This window comes from Talpa europaea (assembly GCF_964194135.1).
Source record: "Talpa europaea genome assembly, chromosome: 15".
NCBI lineage: Eukaryota > Metazoa > Chordata > Mammalia > Eulipotyphla > Talpidae > Talpa > Talpa europaea.
The window spans coordinates 78,057,271-78,081,445 of record NC_140083.1 but is presented as its reverse complement, the minus strand read 5'-3'; the positions used below and the strand labels follow the sequence as shown (position 1 = coordinate 78,081,445).

At 40.1% G+C, this 24,175-nt stretch overlaps 1 protein-coding gene across 3 annotated transcripts in view; it reads left to right on the top strand.

Annotated features, from left to right (window-relative positions):
* Positions 1-2,851: 2,851 nt before the first annotated feature.
* TFCP2 (transcription factor CP2) overlaps positions 2,852-24,175 on the top strand; it is a gene marked incomplete at both ends in the record, with an annotated part of 38,318 nt that continues 16,994 nt past the window's right edge. For all 3 annotated transcript variants that reach the window (XM_084255535.1, XM_084255534.1, XM_084255533.1), the window contains 2 exons: positions 2,852-2,973; positions 22,599-22,750. In XM_084255535.1, the coding sequence (XP_084111661.1) occupies positions 2,852-2,973; positions 22,599-22,750 (274 nt within the window). The remainder of the gene's footprint in view (positions 2,974-22,598; positions 22,751-24,175) is intronic.

Genomic DNA, 24,175 nt, shown 5'->3' with positions numbered 1-24,175 from the left:
AGATGTATAAAGTTACTTGCCCAAGATTAGACATCTAGTGATAGAGCTATAGTTTAAATAGAGCATGGTACTAATTAATAGGTTGTAAAATACAGGAATAATTATTAAAAATACACATTATATGCAAATACTTGACCTCTGTGGATCTTGGTATCTGCACAGGGTCCTGGAATCAATCCCAGGCAGATACCCAGTGAACACAGAAATCTGGATACAAAGCTTGAATACAAAGGATTTTGACCTTGACATCTTTTTTTGGTCTCTGGGTCCGGAACCCATTCCTTTATCCACAAGCACATGTTTTGAGATAAAACTGGCTCAAGGGAGAAAAAAGGCAACTTGAAGAGATATTGAATATCACAGGAATGAACCAAGACTTGAATGCTTGGACTTAGTAAGGTAAGAAGATGGTCAAGACTAATGCCCTTGAAGAGAGAAGCCTGTGGCTGAAACGCGGCTGGGGGCGGGGCGCAGGGGCATTCCTTCTGTCTTTTTCAGTTCAATAAGCATTTTAAAGTCCTGTTGAATGCAGAAACTATTTCAGGAGATATTAAGAATACAAGCTTAAAAAAGACATCTTCTCTAATGTTAATCAGTCTAGTGGAAAAGGCAGACATATACAAAATTATAACTCGAGACAAATTGTAAAAAAAAAATCCTCTAATAATAATGATGAATTAATACTCTCACATATAGGCACTGTCTTGTGGTGAAAATGTCAGCGTTTGGAATCAGTTAAGTTCTTGCCTACTTAGCTCTGGACACCTGAAGCCCCTAACCTCCTCTCCTTAGTGGTAAAATAAGGATCATAATACTTCTAGAATTACAATTCTAGTCATAAGATTGTTTGAGGGTTACCGATGACATGCAGCTGACGCTTAATAAAAGACATTATTATTAACCCTCCAGGGACGAAGGGGGAGTAGGTGTGTTATCCCGAATTTTCAAACGAGGACACTAAATCTCAGGGCGATTACGCGATTATTCAAAGTAGTAAATGAAGATGCCAGGCAAAGCAAGCGCGTGAGACGCGCACCTATTAAAGACAACACCGCTTTCAGCATCTCCAACTCTCTGTTCCAATGCGTTACGCAGAATGGAAGCTAACGTGCTAAGCGATTTAAATCGACTTCCAGAGGGTGAGTTTAAAGAGTGTTCCAGGAGCAAACGACCGCCTGCCAAGGGTCAAGAGTCTTGGGAGGGGGGGCGGGGGACCCTCCCTGTTGGCGCAAGGGGTTAAGCACAACAGGGTTAAGCACAACACTATGAAGCAATCCACAGCCTCTGCAACATGAGTTCGATCCCCAGCCGGCAAGGGAGCAATCCACAAGGCGCAGCAGACCTATCCTGTCTCGCCCACTGCTCCCCTCAGCTGTGTATTTCGGTCAGTCTGCCTGTTCTGTTCCCCACTCTGTCTCTGGTGAGTCCTCTTGTTAGAGGGAAAAGGCTGTCCTAAAGCTAATTCCATACGGGCTTTGTGGACTCCACCCCCACCCCACGCCAAAGCCAAAGACGCTGGGACTCCAAATCCCATCACCACCAAAGGGAAGGTGGCTGGGACCTGAGGGTGGGGTGAAGCAGCCAGGTTGGTATAAAGCCAGACACGTGGGCTTTGGAGGGGTCCCCCATTTTGGCTCTCCGCCAGCTCGCAGCCTTTGGGTTTCCAGGTCGGCGGATCAGGTAGGACGCATTAAAGACTTTATTTCCCTATTTTCTCCCTGAGTTGTACATTTTCCTTATTTCCTTTTCCCTTGTCAATAAACCTTTTATTAACCTTTTGTGTGTGCCTGCAGTGGAGTATTCATAAGTCCCTTGTAAGCGCGCGAGTGAGGACCCACAGCCAGGCAACCCGTTCAATATCGGGGCTGCCCTATAACACTCTCACCCCCTGCATCTCTGGCCTGTACCCCAGCTCTTGTATGCATAAATAAATAAATCTTTAAAAAAAAAAAAAAAGAGTCCTCCGGTGCTGGGTTCGGTTGCGTAGGCGAAAAAGCCCTCCGCACCTCAGGCAGCCACCGGAGCCACCACCACAGCAGCCTCCCCACCCCGCGTGGCCCCAAACACGCCGACTCCTCGCCCAGCTCGCCCGGCCCGCCTCTGGGGGCGGGGAACAGTCGCAGAGCTAGCCAATCATCAGTGCGCATGCCGACGAGGTCTCGCCTTCATTGGCTAGCGACGGGGTGACGTCACGCTCGCCGCGACCCGCAAAGGAAGGCGGTGCCATGATTGGTTGACGCGGGGGTTCTGACGAGGCTTTCGCAAGCCGGCGCTGGGCGCTCCCCTTCCACGTCTCGTGGCCGCGGCGCGGGGCGCTGCAGAGGGCGGGAGTGGGCGCGGTGGAAATGTGGATTTGGTTCGAGGAGCCGCGGGTGTGAGAAGGTGTGACCGGAAGTGATCGTGGGACTGACCGGAAGCGGGGCCCGGGGGGGGGAGAGGGAGGCTGGTCCGCGGGGAGGGGCCTCCGGGGAGGGCGCGGGAGAGGCGAGGGCCGGGCGGGCGGCGGGCGCTGCTGCGGGGCTGCTGGCGGAGAAACGAATGACCACGAGGTCAAGGGGGCAGCCCCGGGGCCGGAGGTGCCGGAACCCTGTTCTGCCTCTGCGCCGCCTGGAAACTGTTAAGCAAAGGGGGAGTCGCGTGGCTGCAGAGCGCTTGGGTGAGGGGGAATTTGGAAGTCAGCGCAGCCGAGGGTCCCGGGCATGGCTTGGACGGGTCGGATTTAGGGTGGCCGGTGGGTCCTGGGTGGGAGAGCTTTCTGGAGTTGTCTGTGTTTTTGCTCTTTTGGGGTGGAATCGCACCACTCGCCTTTTGTATGAGAAACCGTGTCTCCTAGGGCCAGGAAGGAGCCAGAATGGCCTGGGCTCTGAAGCTGCCTCTGGCCGATGAAGTGATTGAATCCGGGCTGGTGCAGGACTTTGATGCTAGTCTGTCTGGGATCGGCCAGGAACTGGGTGCTGGTGCCTATAGCATGAGGTGAGTGAGATTTTCCCAGACTTTGCAGCTTTTGAATAACAAAGGCAGGAGAGCGAATAAGGGGCGGGGTGGGGGCAGGGAAGGAGGTGTGTGGAATTAAGTTGTGCAGTTACGGAAAGGGGCTGATTTCTTTGTGGCTCTGAGTAGTGAATGTTGTAGGAATGGAACGAGGGTGTAGGGAGTGTCAAATCTGCAGTATTAGTGGAAGGAAGCAACCAGATGAATATTAAAAGGCTGTTTTGCCAGTGTGGAGACTTGGAGACGCGTGTGTGTGTGTGTGTGTGTGTGTGTGTGTGAGAGAGAGAGAGAGAGAGAGAGAGAGAGAGAAAGACTGGATTTGTGTGAGGAAGAGGCTTTAGTGAACATAGGAGGGATGTCTAGGGAGCCGGGGAGTGGGGTTTAGGGACTGAATGATGAATTATTGGTTTACTGCTTGTTGGGAAGGAAATGTGAGATCTTGGTAAAGTCCACACATTTGTGTCTTAGTCTGCTTTTAAGGCTTAATTATGGAGTTCTGAATTTTGAAACATTAATTGTGAAATAAAAAAAGTGTCAGAGAATTTTCAGATGCTTCTAGACCTTCATGCATCAAGCCAAATGGTGATGATAAATAAAAATTTCCTTTGAAAGCAGCATAACTTACCATGTAGCTTATTTACTTCTATTGGGCTAATTCATTCCCGCAGTATAGCTGTTTCATGATAAGATATGCAAAATTCGTGTCTGGAAATGTTGAAAACATCTACATCTTAGGGTTAGATGAACTATAATTGGGTTTCCAAATGCAACATAAAGGTGATCTAAATAAGCCTCAGTTGGGTTTTTGTGTTTATAGACGAAGGATGCTTTTTCATATGGGGAAAATAGACAAATTTTACATTCTTTTAGTGAGATGCTTTGAGAGTTACATAATATAAACTTCCTTTCTCTGTCCCTGCTAACCCATAGTATAACTTCTTCACTAAAGTGAGTTGGAACCTTCAGGAATCTTTGCTAACAAGCATAATAAAGGCTATCTTTATATACACATTTAGTGATTTTTTTAGGGAAATTTGAGTTTTACCATGCAATAATCTCAATATTGAGAAACTTAACTCTAGTTTTAAGTGTGATCAGAAAAATAGGGTTGAACTTGGTCCGAAAGTAAATAACCTGCTCCTGAGTTTGCATGTCAGTGTCTGACATGGTATTTGATAATTCGTGCTGTTGTCCATGTAGCGTGCTGTGTACAGTGGCAAAAAGTTTGGCTTTGTTAGGTTATCAGATTTGGGGATGGAGATAATTAAATGTAACTGTACTTGTTATAAAAATAGTTAACATGGTCAACAATTTCACATCTACCTATGTACTCTCTGTACCACAGGCCGTACATTTAAGAGTGCTTCCCTACGTCATACCCTGGGTAGTTTTCACGGGTGTTAGTAAAATGGTTTTCATACTTACACATTTAGATTTTTTTTCCCAACAGCAAATTCACAAGATTTTTGAACAACACAATATGCCAAAATTTTAAGTGTTTTTTTCCCCTCGACTTTTTCAATTATGTTTCCATGCGTTACTCGGATCACTGTTTTCTAGACTCTTACATACATTCAATCTTTTGCATTAATTTGCGCAAGAGATTAGTTCCCAATTAGTATTCCTAAGAATCATCTGTTGTACTTACAAAATACAGTTTCCAGTGTCCCATCTTTGGTGATTGTGTGGGGCACAGACCAGAAGTCTGATTTTTTAAAACAAGTTCTTAGGTGATTTTGGTTCTTGCAGTTCAGGGATTACATTTTGAGAAATACTCATTGGAAGGAAAAGTTTTTATCCACAAAGGTAATCAGTTATTCTTAGTTCTTCCTTTTCTCTTTTTAATTAGGCCCTGTCATCTCTTTTCCCATACCTTTGTTTGGGGAAATATTCTTGTTGACAATTTGTTTTATAAAATTTTTTCTTTTACCCTAGTTTGCTTATTTTCCATTATATCTTGTAATGGTTTTGCTTCACATCTATTGATTTGTATTTTATAAAGATTCATCCTCACTTAATTTCCCTTTTGACTCTTGATCTGCCATTGTATTAATGTCTTTTCATAAGTGGTCCTTTAAATTTCTCTTTATGTTTCCCTTTATATGTTAATAATGGCACAGACTGTATAATAATATGGCATAGTTACAGTTAAAGTATAGGAGATTCCTGAAAACATGCTGCATGAAAGAAGTCAGGCACAAAGGTCTATAGAACATGATTCCATGTCTATGAAATGTATAGAAAAGGCATCTCTATGGAGACAGAAAGATGAGTGTATGCTGTGGGGTGGGGGCAGGAGGTAGAGAATGAATGGTAATGGCCACTGGGGGGTTTTGAGGGGAGGAGGCGGTGGAGATGATACAGTGTTCTAAAATGGTGGTGATGGTTGGACAACTGTGTTATTACACTAAAGACACAGAGAATTGTGAACTGGGTGAATTGTATCTCAATAGAGCTGTTGTTTTGAAAGAGCATAAAGTTAAATTTTATGTTTTGTATTAAAATTTTTTTCCCTTTCATTTTTTTTAAGTTGAAGTGGAATTTATATGACATAAAATTAACCGTTTTATTTATTTTTTAAAAAGATTTATTTATTTATGCATACAAGAGCTGGGTATAGGCCAGAGGTGTGGTGGGTGAGAGGATTCACCAGAGACAGAGTGGGGAACAGAATAGGCAGACTGACGAAATATACTGCTGAGGGGAGCGGCGGGTGAGACAGGAGAGGTCTGTTGCGCCATTTGGGTTGCTTCCTGGCTGGGGATCAAATTCGTGCTGCAGAGGCTGCCTACAACTTCATAATGCTTCGTCTTAACCCCTTGCACCACCAGTGAGGCCCCAAATTAACCATTTTAAAGTGAGCAATTTAGAGGAATTTAGTCCATTCATTCTGTTGTGCAACTACCACCGCTGTCAAATTCCAAAACATTTTTATCACCCCAAAAGAATACCCTGTACTTGTTAAGCAGTTGCTCTCTCCTCTCTCCCTGGTAACCACCAATATGTGTTCTGTCTCTGGATTACCTTTTCTGGATATTTCATATAAGTGGTATCAGACAATGGGTGAACTTTGTGTTTGGCATCTTTCACTTAGCAAAATGTTGTCAGGGTACATCCACATTGTGGCATGTATTCATACTTTAGAATTTCATGCCTTTTAATGATTAACACCTGTTTTATGTATATATCACAGTTTGGATTATCCATTCATTCATTGATGGATGTTTGGGTTGTCTGTGCCTTTGGGCTATCATGAATAATGCTAATACAGGATTGTATTTATACAATGAAATGACCTTGAAATGTTTATAAACATTCATGTACAAGTTTCTGTGTAGGCATATATTTTCTTTCTCTTGGGTATATACCTAGAATTAGAAGGCTTTATTAGAACAGCTTTAGGTTCACAGCAAAATTGAGAGGAAAGAGAGAGATTTCCATTTATCTCAGCCTCCATTATTGTCAACATTCCCCACCAAAGTGGTATACACTTTGTACCTATATTGATACATTGTGATCAGGTATGTTTAGCTTAGGGTTCATTCTTGGTATACTGTGGATTTGGACATGGTGTATGACATGTATCCATCATCATAGAATTTTCACTACCCTAAAAATTCTCTCTGCTCTGTTAATTTCCCTGCTCCTCCCCTGACCTTTGGGGATCTATTGAATCTATTGATCTATTGATCTATGGAGACAATAAAAAGATTTATAAATTTGACTATAGAAACTTCCTATAGGTGGAATGATACAAATTTGTCCTTTTTGTGACTGCTTTATTTTTATTTATTTGTTTTTACCTCTTTTTTATTTTGGATACGGAAATTTTCTTAGCAGCACTCATTATTCTACAAGTATGTTTTTTATTTAGAAATGTATACATATTCTCTTACATATTTCTCCCACTCACATGTCTTTTTACTCTTTTATTGTGGTAAAATGTACTTAACGTAAAATTTTCCCTTTTATCCATTTTATTTTTTTATTTTATTTTTTTTTTAAATAGAGGCATGTTTATTTATTTATTTGTTTGTTTGTTTGTTTGTTCTGTTTATATATGCACTGGGTACAGTCAGAAGCGCGGGAGGGTGAGAGAATTCACCAGAGCCAGAGCGGGGAGCAGAGCAGGCAGAAGGACCGAAGTACACTGCTGAGGGGAGCAGCGGGCGGCAGGAGAGGTCTGCGCGCCATGTGGGACCCTCCTCCTGTGGCCGGGGAGCAGTCGGGGATCGAACCGGCGCTGCAGAAGCCGCGGGCGGCTTCACAACCCAGCGCTCAACCGCTGCGCCACCGGGGAGGCCCCCTTTTATCCATTTTAAATTGTACAGTTCAGTGGCATTAAGTGCCTTCACATTATTATACAGTCATCCTTCATCTTTTTTTTTTAAAGATTTATTTTTATTTATACAAGAACCGGGGTACAGGCCAGATGCGTGGGAGGGTGAGAGGATTTACCAGAGACAGAGCGGGGAACAGAACAGGCAGACTGACAATACACTGCTGAGGGGAGCAGTGAGCAAGACTGGAGAGGTCTGCTCGCCATGTGGGTTGCTCCGAGGCCGGTGGGGATGGAACTGGCACTGCAGAGGCTGCAGACAGCTTCACAGCACTGCACTCAGCCACCTGCACCACCAGGGAGGCCCCAGTCATCTTTTTTGTAACTGCTTTATTTCACTTAACATAATGTCTTCAAAGTTTCACTGGGTCCTTTTATCATGAAGGGGTGTTGTATTGTGTTAAATGCCTTTTCTGTTTCTGTCAAGATGGTGATGTGGTGTATTACAAGGACTGATTTCTTTGTATTGAAATACCCTTGCATTCCTGTGACAAATCTTGGCCATAGTGTATAATTGTTTTAATGTGCTATTGGATTGGATTTACTAGTAATTTGTTGAGGATTTTTCTGTCTATATTCATAAGAGATGTTTCTGTCAGATTCATTGGTCTCTAATGTTCTTTTCTTGTATTGTCTTTGTCTTGCTCTGGTATCAGGATAACCTTGGCCTCATAGAATATCAGGAAATGTTCCTTCCTCTTGTCCTTTTTGGGAGAATTAGAGGAAGATTGCTGTTAATTCTTTAAATGTTTGATAGAATTCACCAGTAACATTGGCAGTATGTCCATTACATCAACAATAAAGATGTTTTTAGAGACTTAATCCCTATAGTAAGGGATATAAAATGGAAACTTAACAGTTGGGACTACCTCAAATTAAAAAACTTACACAGCAAAAGAAAATACAACAAAGTTAAAAAGACATCCAACTGAATGGGAGAAAAATATGAACACAATATATAATTGACAAAGGGTTAATATCCAAGATACACAAAAAAACTCATACAATATACACAGAAAAACATCCCATATTAATAAATGAGCTGCAGATATGAACAGACAATTCACCAAAAATAGGATATCCAGAAGGCCATAATATGAAAAATTGCTCATCATCATTTCTAATGAGATGCAAGTTAAAACTACAGTGAGGCACCGTCTCACATCCATAAGAATAGAACATATTTCCAGCAACAAGTGCTTGAAAGCAGAGAAAGAGGAACCCTCTTACCCTGTCAGTGGGAATATGAACAGGTACAGCTGTTACAGAAAGTGATTTGAATTCATTTTTAAAACCTAAAATTGGAAATACTGTATGGCCCATCTATCCCACTTTGCGGCATCTATCCAAAGAATATGAAACATCAACACACAAAAAAGCTCTACAATATTTATTGCAGCACTAGTTACAATAGCACAGATGTGGAAGCTGCCTAAATGTCATAGACAATTGGATCAAGATGTGGTATATCCACAGGATGTAATAGTATTCGATCATAATAAGAGATGGAATGCAGCCATTTTCAGCAAAATGGAGGGAGTCTGAGGGAGTTATGTGTAGTAAAGCAAGTCAGAATGGCAAAACAAATACTGGACATTCACACAGAGGCAGTTTTTGATAAAGTTACAAAAACTAGTGGACAAATTCAGGATACTGTTGCCTCTGGAGGGGGATATAACTGAAGAAGGACACCGAAGATGTCTTAGTGATGTCTTAGCCTTAGCGTTCTATTTCTTAGTTGTTTGTTTTTTTAAAACCTTTTTGTATATCTGATTTTTATCTGATATACTACATAATACATTTAAGAAAAAAAAGCATCTACCCATAATCAATATCCATAATCTATATTTCCTCATCTTTTAAAGTTGTCCTATCATTTGTTGTTTTTTTACTGAAGATGGGTAGATTTCTCTGTTTTCTTGCCCTGTTCTAATTCTCATGAAAGATGACCTGCAATCTGACAATGTTGCCTTCCCTTCATTCTCTTTGTTACTTTCTCTTACTTTTTCAACCTCCTCCTTTCCTGTGGTTGGTCTTTATCTGCCTTGTTTGTATAGTTTCCATTTGCAGCTGATAGCTGACTGTTCATGCATCTGATCTGGAAGAGAAATTAACTTGAGACTTTGAGTATACAAATTGGGGTTCTGATTTTCCTTTTCTTGCTTGCTCATATTTTGTATGCACAGAAAGTGCTGGTTGATTCCCTCAGTCAGTAATCAGATTTTTATTCACTCAACAAGTATTAAAGTGCCTACTACATGCCAGATTTTATACAGATTTTATATGTACTTTTGAGCCTTTACCATGTAATCCCCTACATACATGCCATGTCTTTTGTCAGTTATGTGTGTATCTGGTATATTCTCCCAGGTTATGGTTTGTAATTTCACTTTATATGTTTTTGGATCCAAAGTTCTTAGTTTAGTATATTATAATTTATCTATTTCTTCCTTTGTGGTGTATGTCTAAGTCCATATTCTTTTATATTGACTTAAAAAGTTGTTGTTGTCGTTGTGTTTTTTTATTTTGTTTTGTTTTTTCCTTTTCACACTTAAGTCTTTAATTCACTCAGAATTGATTTTTTTAATTAATTTGTGTGTGTGTGTGTGTGTGTGTGTGTGTGTTGGGGTGTTGGTAAGGATCCAGTTCCATTTTATCCATACTGATATCTAATTTTTCCAACATCATTTATAGAAAAGTTCACTTCTTCACCTTCTAGCTATACCTGCTCTTATAAATCAAATTTCTGCATATGTGTGGTAGTTTATGGTTTCTGTATTCTGTTATCTAGGTTAATTTCTCTGAGTCAATACCATGATGTTTTAATTACTAAAACTTTAAAATAATCCTTAATGTCTGAGAGTAAATCTCTTGTTCTTCAAGAATATTTTGGATTTACTCATGGATAGAACTTTTAAAGTCTGTTAGTTAAGTTGATCTGTTGTGATATTGGTAGGAATTGAATTTGTAGCTCATTTTTGGAAAAATTGATACCTTTATGGTCAGTTTTTCCATTATTGAACATGATATAACTGTATTTAGCCTTACCTAAATGTTTTTAAAAAATTTCTCCTTTATATCTGTTTTCCTTGCTGGCTTATATTTTCATTATTTCTTATCTGACTATTGCATTTGAGCTCATCTCTTTATCTTTAGTCTCCTTTTTTCCAAGGGACAACCTAGCATAGTGAGATCTGGAACCAGATTTGGGAGTTTGGATTCTGATTCCATTAGGATTGATTTAAATTAAAATGGAGAAAATAATATTTATGGTGCCTACCTTGTGAGGTCGTTATGAAGATGAAAGGAGTTAATATATGTAAAATAATTAGGATAGTGCCAGACACACAGTGAATACTCAAGCTATTATTGCTGTGAATTAATTTTGCTTAACACCAAAGCCTGCCCTCTTAATTCAAGGTGAACACAATACATATTGAGAAGAGGATGAAAAGAAGATAAACTCATACATTTTGTAGATAAAAATTCTTAGAACTTGGTAATAGAAGTGAGGATGAGGGAAAAGTATCAATCTAGGATGCCTCCAAGGATTCTAGTTTGAGCATTTTGATGGACCATGTTGCCATACAGGGGTGGAGGGGCTTCAGAGGACACAGTCTATGCAGGTTTTGAGGAAAATCAAGGGTTCTCTTTTGAAGCTAGGCCATTTTATATCCCTGAGAGATATCAAAGACACCATGTTAGGTAGATATGTAAGTATGCAAATCTGCAGTTCAAAATAGAAGTCTGGGCCTAGGAGAAATGTTTGGGAGTCATCAGAATAAACTGATATGCAAATGTAGAGGAATTAATGAGATCATCTCATCATACATCTGGGAGTGTAGAAAGAAAAGAACCAGAATCAATCCTGATGTTTTAAAGAGGAAGAGGGGATTGGGAAGATGCTTCTGGAGAGGTAGAAAGACAATCAAGAATATTCAGAAAGCCAGAGAGAAGAGTGGCAAATTTAGGAGTTATTGCTGTCTATTTTTTTTTTCAAGATTTATTTTTTATTTATACAATAGCTGGGGCACAGGTCAGAGTCATGGGAGGGTGAGAGGATTCACCAGAGACAGAGCGGGGAGCAGAACAGGCAGGCGGACCGAAAGCACTGCTGAGGGGAGCAGCGGGCGCTGCAGGAGAGGTCTGCGCCATGTGGGAATCCCCCTGGCTGGCTGGGAATCAAACCTGCCGCACAGAGTCTGCAGACAACCTCACAGCGCTGTGCTCAGCCTGCTGCGCCACCGGGGAGGCCCTATTGCTGTCTTTAATGCTGCTGAGAATCGAAGTAAGATGAGTCCTGAAAAGTGTGACCTTTGAGTTTGGCTACATGGAAGTCATTGGTGACCATGACAAGCACTTCCCATGGGGTGGTGGAGTGAAAGCCTAGTTGTCACAGTCTGAGAAATTACTTAGATATGAGGAAACGAGGGGTCTGTATAGATAGAGACTTTTGGCTGTGAAAGGCACAGAGAAATGACATAGTAGTTGAAGGGGAATATGAGAAAATTTACTTGTTACATATTTGAAAGATACTCAAACATGATTGTATGTTTAATCCAATAGAGGAGGTTGATGGTGATCACGGGACAGATTTCAAATCCCTAGCTAGATAAGTATCAATCAGTCTTTCCTAGGGAGAGAGGAATTTTGTCTTCACTGTATCAGGAGCAAAAGAGAAAATCATTTCAAGGGTAAGTGGGTTAATCGGTTTGGTAGTGAAGATGCTTAAAAATGTTGGTATGAGAGTTTTAACTAATAAAATTATATGTGGAGAGGCATTACATGTAATTTCAGTAATGTGAAAATAATCGAGCTCTTCACAGACATCATAGATAGCAAAGTGCCCAATACAGATATGATAATTAATGATAGCATTTCTGGACTCCGTCTACAAGTATAACCTGATCACTTTTGCTGAGTAGCCTAATTATAAAGACCCATATTTTGTAATGGCCATATCGTTATTGTTATTTCAATCATTTATTTGGACAGTACTTAACTGAGTACCTGCTATGGTCAGACCTTATTAAGAGGGTAACAAGACAAATTAGGTACAGGACTCTGGAGCTGGCATTCTTATGGGAGGAGTAGTGAAGAGAGGTCAGTCAGGGAGGTAAGGAAATTTCAGAAAGGAGTGATGAAAATATATAGGGTCTACATTAGGTGGAGTCATCAGCAACATCTCTGTGGAGATGTGACAATTTAGCAGATATCTGAATGATGAAAAAGAACCAACCAGATTTCCAGATATCTGGAAATTGAACCACTAGAATCAAATACTGCAAATTTTGAATCTTTTTAGTGAGATCAGTTAAATGATAGAATCATTCTATTAGTATGAGATGTGTAAGTATTGGGTGTATCACCTTTAGAAATATCTTTGGAGCATTAAATGGGAACTTTTGATTGCATTTACCATCAGGAATGTTTTGAGCAGGTACTGCTTTATGCCAGGCATTGAGAAATAATAAGGAAGGATAAAACTTGGATAAAATTTGTTTACTGTCTCCCCATTGTCTAAAGCAGTGCCAGGCACATAAGTGCTCACAAAATACTAATTGAAAGAATGGATGAATACACTTGGATTTAGATCTGCTATTTACTAGCTGTGTAACCTTGAGCAAATTACTTAGCATCTCAAATTACTGAACCTCAATTTCTTCAACTGGAAAACAACGGGGGAGAAGCAATTCCTCCTAGCCCACAGCATTATAGTGTGGATTAAGTGTGAGTTTATGTGTGAAAAATCAGTGGTAGTAGTTGAGTGAGAGTGGATCAGGACACGGGAAAGGAACTGTAGTTTGGCAGCTGGAAATTTTAAAAAGTGGAAGGAAAGTTGGGAAATAAAAGGAGAGATGAGTTGAAAATGTAAACTGGGTCCAATCTGGAAGGGCTTTAAGGAGCTCTGTTGAGGAACTAGCACTTTATCATGATTTCATTGGAAAGCCAAGGAAGCATTATAAACAAAGTGACATTTAAGTTTACAATTTCAAAAGGTTATTCTGGCTACAGATTGGGGATAACCTTAAAAAGCCAGTTACCACTCTAGAGAAGGGTGGAAGCTTAGTGAACTGGCTATCTTCTGCTCTACATATCATAGAAATGCAAATTAATTCTATAAAAGAAAGGGAGTAAATAACCTGCTTTTATTGCATCATCAAGTCTGACTGGGGACATCTCCAGGGTTGTTGGCCATTATAGAAAAGAGAACCTTCATCAAAGATGTGGTCTGAAGGAGCAGGGGGAGGAGGGAATTCCACAAGCCCTCCCAAAGAGGACATAAAGCCCTTTTACTGTTTCATAGGGCTCATGTTTGGTCCTGTTAGAATTTCCCCTAAAGTCATTAGCAGTAAAACTTTAACCCAGAAAAATGTCTGTGCTTGTCTTTCACTGCAGGGATAAATGGGGAGATAGGGAGATTGTCCAGCTTTGAAGCTAGGCTGGAAGAAAGCTTAACTTTAAAAAAAAAAAAAAATAAGAATGAACTGGTAGACATTTTGAATCTGAAAAGAAGCTTTGAGGCTTAAATTATAAAGGGCCAAGTATGGTTTCTCTGAGTCAAAGGAAAACAAACACAAAAAAAACTTCTGTTGTTTTCCCAGTTAGGTCATATTGTAATGATAACTGTCAGATCTTGAATACTGAAATGGAAGTTCTTTCTATATCAACATTATCAGATTCCCTGGAATATATAATCCATGACTATTGTTACAAATTGTCATTCGTCACCTCAATGGGAAGAGCCAGTGACTTCAGAAATTTAATAAAAGACCCTGATACTAATGATGCCACAGGTGATGTTTTCAATTATCAGTGTTTTAATGAGATTTGTAGGCTGGTGAGAGCTAATCCTATAATGTAGGAAAAAAACTGAGAAATTGTATCTGGCAAATCTCCTAAGGTAGGGCTTTGATGATTCAGATATCTTTGATGAAACTTTTAATATCTTGCAAGCTCTCTGGAAATAAATTTGTATCTGACATTGGTCATATGTATTTCAGTTTCCAAAATAAGGTTTGCAGACGGATTTAAAATTAGATGTTTTTAATGACTTTCTAAGCTAAAGGAAAATAAAAATCACATTTCTTAAAGAAGTAAATGACTGATAATTGGCAAACAATTCAGCAGAGTAGAAATGAGGGAGATTCAAAGACAGAGAGAGGAAAGAAAAATTAGCTTCTTTTTGAGGGGGGATAAACTTTGAGATGTACATAATGAATGATAACTATTCAAACTACTGAAAGAAATAGAATGATTTACATGAAGCACTTCTTACGGTGTTTATAGTACAGTAAGTCCAGTTGAGATATGGGAAAAGTTCCAGATACAGCATTCCTAAGGAAAGACTTGTCCAACTGTCCAACGACCAGTATTTCTGAGGCAGCATCATTCACATAAAAACCAGATATGGTGTTTTATCTACTGCTTACTCATTTTGAATCAGATTCAGTAGTCCTTGTTCTCATTTGAAGGTGGAGGAAGTTAGAGTTAAGCTGTTCAAGGAAGAATTATGTAAAATACCTAGTAGGTATTTCACTAGTTATGTAAATTACCATATTAGGCCCCTTTGAGTTACTTCATTTTTACTATATATTTTTAAATAATCCATATTTCTTCCTAAAGTACTAAGAATATAATAAGGACAATGAACTGGAATAATTTAGTATGATTTGTGCATATAGAAATTTAGATGACAATGGTGCTATGCTCTGTAAGAGGACCTGATTTATAACTTGCCATTACTGTTTCTTTGCCACATAAAACAGAATGCAAAATACAGTCGCTGCTCCAAGACTTTTTGCTGAAGAAATGAAAAACAAAACCAAAGGTTTTGAAAGGATTTACTGACTGACGTCAAGCTGAGTGTTTCCCCCTGCTGTAGTGGTGATGGACATGCATAGGCCTGGACAAACTCTTCACCCTTAGTGGTAATGTTTCAAGGTGGCTCATTGGGTACTCTGCACAACCAGCTCTTGGTATTGTTAGTGGGCAGACTGAGGGTTGCGCTGGGGCCCCCAAACCTTACGTACTCTAAATGGGTTCTGCCATCGCTGCATATAGACAAAACATACTGTTAGTGCATAAGACCTTCACTAGAAAAGAACTTTAATAGAATTAGCGTGCAATGGAGAAAAGAGAAAGAATATAGTTTCCAATGTTACCCATCCCCTCGTGGGTAAATGCCCAGCCAAACAGTGTTGGCCCATAGCAGGACCACTGAGACCCAAGAGCTTGCCGCAAGTCTAAGGTACCTTCTGGTAAGGAACCACAGAGGAGTGAGGCAAGTCTGGAATGAAAGGCGCAAATTAAAATACAAATTAAGGTAAGAGCTACCATTGTCAGAGAAGGTCACAGGTCTCTCACCCATGTCTCTTCCAAGTGTCTCCTTCCATGTTCCCTAAGTCCCTGGTGCAGGTCCAAGGCTGAGGAGCAAGCATGGCTGCTTTTTCACATGTCTCTCTGCTCCACGTTCCTCCTCCAGGTCTTCTCTTCCAAGACTTTCTAAGTCTTTTCCAGTTTCCCCTCCCCACTCAGTTCTGCCCTTCATTAGGTAGGGCAGAGAACCTGGTACCTCCCCTTTCGTGGAGAAAACTGTGTAACAATTCTTTCCTGTAACAGTATAGGAAGATGGTCATCTAGCTGACAGAGATCAAACACATTACCTTTACTTATTAAGACACAACACTGAGTAGTTAAGCATAGCAACTTCTCCTTTCAGTTCTGACTGAATTGTCATGAGAGGTGGCCGGGAAGGGATTTTTCAAAGCTCCCATGTGATTCTTAATATGTAACCAAGGTTGAGCGCCACTGGCATTTATACGTCTTACATACAGAGCTGACTTTGAGTTTAGTAATGCCTGCTACAAGTATGGCAGAAGATGACGTGAAAATTATTTCCTGGCATATTCAAATGTTTGACTTTATATTTATCCTTATTAAATCTTACCCAGTTAGTTTAGCCTTCTGTCCTAGCCAATTAGAATTATTTTAAAAGGGGCCTCCCCGGTGGCGCAGCGGTTGAGCGCTGGGTTGCGAAACTGCGCGCGGCCTCTGCGGCGCCGGTTCGATCCCCGGCTGCTCCCCGGCCACCGGAGGAGGGTCCCACATGGCGTGCAGACCTCTCCTGCCGCCCGCTGCTCGCCTCAGCAGTGTACTTGGGTCCTTCTGCCTGCTCTGCTCCCCGCTCTGGCTCTGGTGAATTCTCTCACCCTCCCGCACTTCTGACTGTACCCAGTGCATGTATAAACAAAACAAACAAACAAAACCAGCAAACAAATAAATAAAGCATGCCTCTATTAAAAAAAAAAAAAAAAAGAATTACTTTAAAAGTTAACATTACCGTGCAGGATATTTGTTTCCCCATCCCAGTTCCTGGCATATGCACATTTGATCACTATCCTCTTTAGTGTCCTCTTCCAAGTCATTTATGAAGAAATGTAGCAGAGGGATAGGCTGCTCCTACTTTTGACACTTGAGCTACACTCTTTAGGTATAGTTGTATAGTTATCCGTGACGCCACTAAAATCCATGTTTTTTCACCTTGAAGAATAACAAAATAAATGTTATTTTATATATTGCTGACATCCAGATATATTTATGTTTGCAGCACTCCTTGTCAAACCACATAAATAAAGGAAAATGAGTTAGTTTGGTTATGTCTTGCAGTGATTCCCAGGTACCCTGTCTAAATACTCATACTTATTTTAATAACCTGTTCTATAGTCTTGCTATGACTTCATGTCACATCACTGGTGTAAAGTGTGGAGATAAACTTTCTCCTCATTTTGAAAATTGTTATTACGACAAAAAGCAAAAAGGTAATGTGATGTTAGTCTTTATTAGAATCATGAGAGTCATCTGAGTTTACAAAGTGTTACTCATGGATCTCATCTGCAGATTCTTTAATTCTCCTAGTGGGTAAATTCATCCAGGATATTTTTATTTAGACATATAGGCACTTTTCAATAGTTTCCTTATTTATCTTGGTCAATAATCTGTTTGCCTCAGTATTTGCTCTCTCTCTTTTAAAATGATTTTTCTTTGCAGAAAAGAAAAAAGAAAGTTAGAAATTGAGCTGTTGTTCTGTCCCTTCTTTATGTTAATTAATGATATGCCATTCACATTAAAGAGTAGGTGTTGGCTTCCTTACTTTTTTTTCAAGTCTTAGCATATTCTGGGCTTCAGTGCAAGCTTGCCTCTTTATATATGTGGGTGCCACTTAAAAATAAAAGTAGTTTCTTTTATATACTTTCTGTGCATGTTCTTCTGATTCTGACTTGATTGGTGAGTCTTCCATCTAGTTCCTTTAGATACTTCTCTTCTTGACCCCTCTATTTCAGATAATGTGAGGTTGGCAGAATTTCATTCTGAGGAACTTCAATCCTGTCTTTCCTTTTAGCAGCTCAGACTATGTGCTTGGGTCCTGCCTGCATCACTGTTTGAGCCTGCTGTGTAAGAGTCTAGGAACTACATCTAGCTGTGTTCCTTATTTTCCTGCCTATTTGGCTTTATTTTGAAGCTCCTGCCACTTCCTTTTTTCTGATCAATTTCTTTTTGGTCAAATTAGGTTCAGGATTATAGTTCTACTCATTCTTCTGCCTTCTGGGTGATAGAATAATTAGCAAGGCAAAATATTTTTTATATATGCTACCTTTTAGTTGAATGACATTTTTCAGTTGATGTTTAGGTAACAGAAATCTCATTACTTTTTGTGACAGAGTGCTCTTAACCAAGAAGGTAAGCTAATTTTGCCACTGCTTTTTCCTCAGGACATCTAATTGGTTTCATGTTAAAACTTGCAGGGACATCTGTCCTAGCTAGCTCTCCCCTCTGATCTTCCTTTCTATCCTTCTCACAGATCCCAAGTAATGAATCCACTCTCTTTTCCTCTTTAAAGATATTTTAACCAGTTATTTACTGGACTTTAAAAAAAGATTTATTTATGCATACAAGAGCTGGGGTGTAGGCCAGTGGTATAGGGGGTAGAGGATTCACCAGAAACAGAGTGGGGAGCAGAACAGGTGGATCTACTGAAATACACTGCCGAGGGGAGCAGTGGGCAAGACAGGAGAGGTCTGCTATGCCATGTGGGTAGCTCCCTGGCCGGGTATCGAACTCATGTTGCAGTGGCTGTGGATAGCTTCATAGTGCTGAGACCTAACCCCTTGCACCACCAGGGAGGCCCTGGATATTTTCTCTTTTGACACTGACTCAGAGTACTGTTCTTGAGCTTTTATGCTGTAACTAGCATAGGGATATTGGCATGTTTTGTTTCAGGTGTTTTATTTTCATCTTGGTGGGGTCTAAATGAGGGGTACAAATAGGGAAGTTATAAGTCCATGGTACCTCTTGTCCCCAGTTCGTTTCTAATTTCTTTAGATGCTATGGATACCTGTCTTCTATTTGCCTGTCTTACTCAAGCTCAAGTTCATTAGACCTCTCCCTTCCCTTTAATAAGCTCTCTGTAGAAGAGAGCATTCAATAGCTGGTAGATAGGCTTGAGAGAGCTTAAGTCCTAGTTGTGAATTAATAGAGACCATTCAGAGGGCTGCTTTACCTCAAAAGGGTAATTTATACCTCAGGGGATCATGAAGCAGCTCTCCAGGAAAGATCACTCCTGATCTTTGCTTCTGTGCCTTTGTTACTTCCTCTCAATTGCTTTCTGCTATGCTGCCACTCATAGGTTTCCACTTAGTGGTGCACATTTTTTAATTTTATTTATTATTAATTAATTAATTTATTTATACAAGCACTGGGTACAGTCAGAAGCACGGGAGGGTGAGAGAATTCACCAGAGCCAGAGCAGGGAGCAGAGCAGGCAGAAGGACCGAAGTACACTGCTGAGGGGAGCAGTGGGCGGCAGGAGAGGTCTGCGCGCAATGCAGGACCCTCCTCCGGTGGCCGGGGAGCAGCTGGGGATTGAACCGGTGCCGCAGAGGCTGTGGGCAGCTTCGCAACCCAGCGCTCAGCTGCTGTGCCACCGGGGAGGCCCCATATTTTTTTATTTTTAAACATGGACTGCATGTTACCCCTGCACAGGAGCCATGCCTATCTTTCATCATTCCAATTTTAGTATATGTGTTGGAGAAGCAAGCACCACATTTTAAACATAAACTCAGCTTATCTTTTTAGCAGGTAAGATTTCTACATCCTTATTTTGATCAGAGACACTTTGAGATGTCAGGAATTCCAAATGTTTAGGATATACTAGTGCTGAATATAATGGAGTCAGCCAAATGAAAATGCAAATCATATTTACAGGCATTTATTAAGCACAGAAAAGAAGTTACTCTTTCAAATAGCTTGATTTTTTGGAGTGAATTAAAGACACGAAGTAATGAGAGACTATAATATGCTAAATTACACATTGATAAAAACGATTTAGTGTCCACTACGGTAGGGATTCCTAGTCTAAACTCAGTTTAGCTCAGAGAAGAAGCAGACTTGTATTTCTAAAATTGTTTCACAGTGAATTTGTTATTACTTCAGTGTAAGCGAGGGTTTAGAACTGTATTAACCACTGACCCTTAGCCTTTGCCATTAGCAACTGGAACCGAAATGCACTCATGCTCCCACACAGTATAAAAGAAATGCAGGGTAGCGACAACTCAAACATATTTGAGGTTTTAGATCTTAAAATCTTTGATAAGAAAATACAATTTTATGCATTTGGTTTGGCTGTACTGTTGTGAGTTAATTTTAGGAGTAACTTTCAGAATCAATTTTAGAATTTTAGCCTCAAATGACACTCCTTTGCTTCGTCTCGAGGAATTAGGTATAACGCCATATTATGCTCAAGACTAGGAGCTGTTGCTCTATATTAACCTTACTAGGAAGTGACATTTGAGAAGAAGAAAAATATATCCAACCTTTGTAAAGGTTGTGCTGTTGCTATGTTACAAAAATGCAGTTTGCCTTGATTCCTGGTATTCTTCACTAATCTTTCAAGGAAGCATCAGATGTGATGTATTTAAGGATGATATGGCACCAAAGAATAATGTCATGTTTCTCAGGTTTTGTGGTGTCTTTGCTTCATTTTCTATCCTGTTTGCTGTGGGAGTAGTGTAGTGTCCTGATTTTGAGAAATGAAAGAACTGGGGCACAGTACTTTTCTAGAAAACCCCATGCTTCTGCAGTTTTAAATAATCTCAAGTGAACAATAGTATATTTCACCTGAGAAATTAATATGGACAGAAAAGATTCACCACTTTCTTCATCCAAACCACCCATATGAGCAGAGCACATGTGTTGTTCAGCCCTTTCAATTACCTTTTTAGTAACACAAATGCTGTATTTCATAACAGCCGGTTTGCATCTCGGCTGCCTGGATCCAACGAAGTGACACACAACCTCGCTATTTAGACATTAGCAGAAAGAGAAATCTCCCCCCCCCCTCCCCTTTCTAGTTCAGCACTCATGACATTAAATTTTCATCACATCTATTTGGATTCTTAGGCCAATAATCAGAACATTTGCTGCTTGTTTTGTTTTCCAAAAAGAATTTTTTTTTTAATTTTAATTTATTTTTTTGTGTGGAAGAACTGGGGTGTAGGCCAGAGGTACGGTGAGAATATTGACCAGAGACAGATTGGGGAGCAAAACAGGCAGATTTACTGAAATACACTGTTGAGGGGAACAGCAGGCAAGACAGGAGAGGTCTTCTATGCCAGCCATTGTGGGTTAGCTCCCTGGCCAGGTTGAACTCAGGCTGCGGCCATGATAGTGCTGAGACTTAACAACACTACGCAACCAGGGAGGCCCCAAATTTATATATATTTAAATGCACACATTTCAGCTGTACAATTATAACCATGAAATCCACACACCTAATAAAGTACTAGCTGTTTTTATCTCCTGAGAGAGTTCCCTTTCATACCTTTCAAATCAATCCTTGCCCTTCCAGGAAGCCTTTTGTTGGAATTCCTTTGTTTTACTGAGTAGTATTCCATTTTATGAATATACCAATTTGTGCATGCATCCTCTTAATCAAGAACATTAGATTCTTTTTACTTTTTGCTTTTATGCTATGAATATTCATGTACAAGTCTTTGGGTGGACTTATGTGTTCTTTTCTCTTGGCTAAATACCTATAAGAAGAATTTCTAGGTCGATGGGCAAAATGCATGTTTACTTTTCTAAGAACCTGCCAAACTTTTTCTAAAGTGGTTGTGTCATTTTATATTCCTACTGGCAAAGGATGAGAATGTCCTGGTTGCTCCTGATCCTTATCAACATTCAGGTTGTCATTCTCTTTAATTTTAGCTGGTCTAGTGTGCAGCTATACATATTCTATTAAAATACATTTTATTTTGAGACTTTTATGGCATGTCTTGAGATAATTGGAAATACCCTTTAATTTGGTGCATCTCTTTAAGATCCTTTTAACATTGGGTTTGGGATAAATACCGATCATGACTGTAGGACTCTTAAGGCCCAGGATAGTATTTCCCACTGATGGCTAGAGTTTGGCTTTCCCTGGCTAGAGCTGAAGAGAAAAAGTTATTGGTAACCCTGTACATCCATTTGAATATCTTATGATTTCCCAAGTATTTTCTCATATAGCCACTCTTGACTGCAAATGGGGTTCCCATTGTTCCCATTCTTCATTATAAATGAAGACGCGAGAGGTTACTTAAGGTTTTGGTGACCAAAATCTAGAACTTCTAACTTGGTCCACTACTTTCACAGAATGAGTAGCACAGTACTAGAATTCATTCATTATGTCTCTTTGGTTTGCAGGCTTAGATAAACTGATAAGGGTATATGAATCTTTTTCTCAGAGGAGGTAACTGATAATGATCTCTTATTATCAGTTGTATTAACAGAATATAATCTGACCTTGAAATATATAGTCATTGATTTGTATTTTTTCATGTGGCTTTTAGAAATTCTTGACTCTAGTTCTTAAAATAAATCAGCTGATGTGGTTATGAAGATATTATGGTTGGTACCTTTCAGAGAAAAAATACATCACTGAGTGACCTAAATTAACATTTTAGAACTCTGCATATAATGCGCAAAGCCCTTTTAGGAACTCTGGTCTGATTCTAAAAAAACTTCTCTGTTTGAACACTTAGGTTTTTTTTGAGCAGTGAGTAACTGTCATTGCCTACATTGTTGTGGTCAAGGGGTTATCAGAGCAGGTAATCTGAACTAGAGTAATGTTTATAGTTTTCCAAAGCAGACCGAAGTTAAATATTTAAACAACAAATCTGCTCTTGCACTATTGTCAGATGTTAATGTGAAGTCATTTGTTTTATTTCAGTGATGTCCTCGCATTGCCCATTTTCAAGCAAGAAGAGTCAAGTTTGCCTCCTGATAATGAGAATAAAATCCTACCTTTTCAATATGTGCTTTGTGCTGCTACCTCGCCAGCAGTGAAATTACATGATGAAACCCTAACATATCTCAATCAAGGTTAGCTGCTTCCTTATTCATTAGTATTATTGCAAACATGTGGGTTCATGATCCTTTATTAGGTTCCCCAATATGTAAAACTGCATATTTCTTTTTTTTTTTTAAGATTTATTTATTTATTTATACAAGCACCGGGTAAAGTCAGAAGCGCAGGAGGGTAAGAGAATTCACCAGAGCCAGAGCAGGGAACAGAACAGACAGTCCAACGAAATACACTGCTGGGGGGAGCAACGGGCAGCAGGAGAGGTCTGCGTGCCATGTGGGACCCTCCTCCGGTGGCTGGGGAGCAGCAGGGAATCAAACCGGCGCTGCAGAGGCTGTGGGCAGCTTCGCAGTCCAGCGCTCAACCGCTGCGCCACCAGGGGAGCCCCAAAACTGCATATTTCTAGTGTGCCTGTTAAAATTGAAACCTTATTTCAGAGATTTGAGTCTTAATATCACATTTGATATATATTTTTTTAAAGATTTATTTATTTATGCATACAAGAGCTGGGGTACAGGCCAGAGATGCGGGGGATGAAAGGATTCACCAGAGACAGAGCGGGGAACAGAACAGACAGACTGACAGAAATACACTGCTGAGGGGAGCAGCAGGCGAGACAGGAGAGGTCTGCTGTGCCATGTGTGTTGCTCCCTGGCTGGCCGGGAATCAAACTCGTGCTTCAGAGGCTGCGGACTGCCCCATAGAGCGGCGCTCAATCCCTTGCGCCACCAGGGAGGCCCACATTTGATATATGTTACTTGCTTCTTTTGTCTATCTGTCCATTTTAGTTCCTCTTTCTTTCTAATCCACATCTCTTAGATACCTCCATTGGTTACTTTACTTATTTATTTATTTAAAAGATTTATTTATTTATCTATCTATTTATTTATTTATTTATGCAAGCACTGTGTACAGTCAGAAGCGCAGAAGGGTGAGAGAATTCACCAGAGGGTAGAGCGGAGCAGGCAGATTTACTGAAATACACTGCTGAGGGGAGGAGTGGGTGGCAGGAGAGGTCTGCTGCTCCATTTGGGACCCTCGCCAGTGGCCAGGGATTGAACCTGCGCTGCAGAGGCTGCGGGCAGCTTTGCAGCCCAGCGCTCAACCGCTGTGCCACCAGGGGAGGCCCCCCTTATTGGTTACTATCTGAGAAGTATTACCTTATCCAGCTCTGTTATTTACCATTTGTGTGGATTTGAAAAAATTGTTTAAACTTATGTTTCAGTTTCCCTGTCTATAAAAATGAGATTGTATAACTTTCAGGGAGTTGTATCAATTATATAATATAATGAATGAAAATGATTATTAGCATGGTACCTAGCATATAGTAAAGGATTACAGTTGCTGTTACTAATACTAATAATATTTTACCCTTGCATATTCGACCAAATGAATTTTATTCTTTTTGTATCTTGAAAAGTTAATTTGTGATGAATATAATA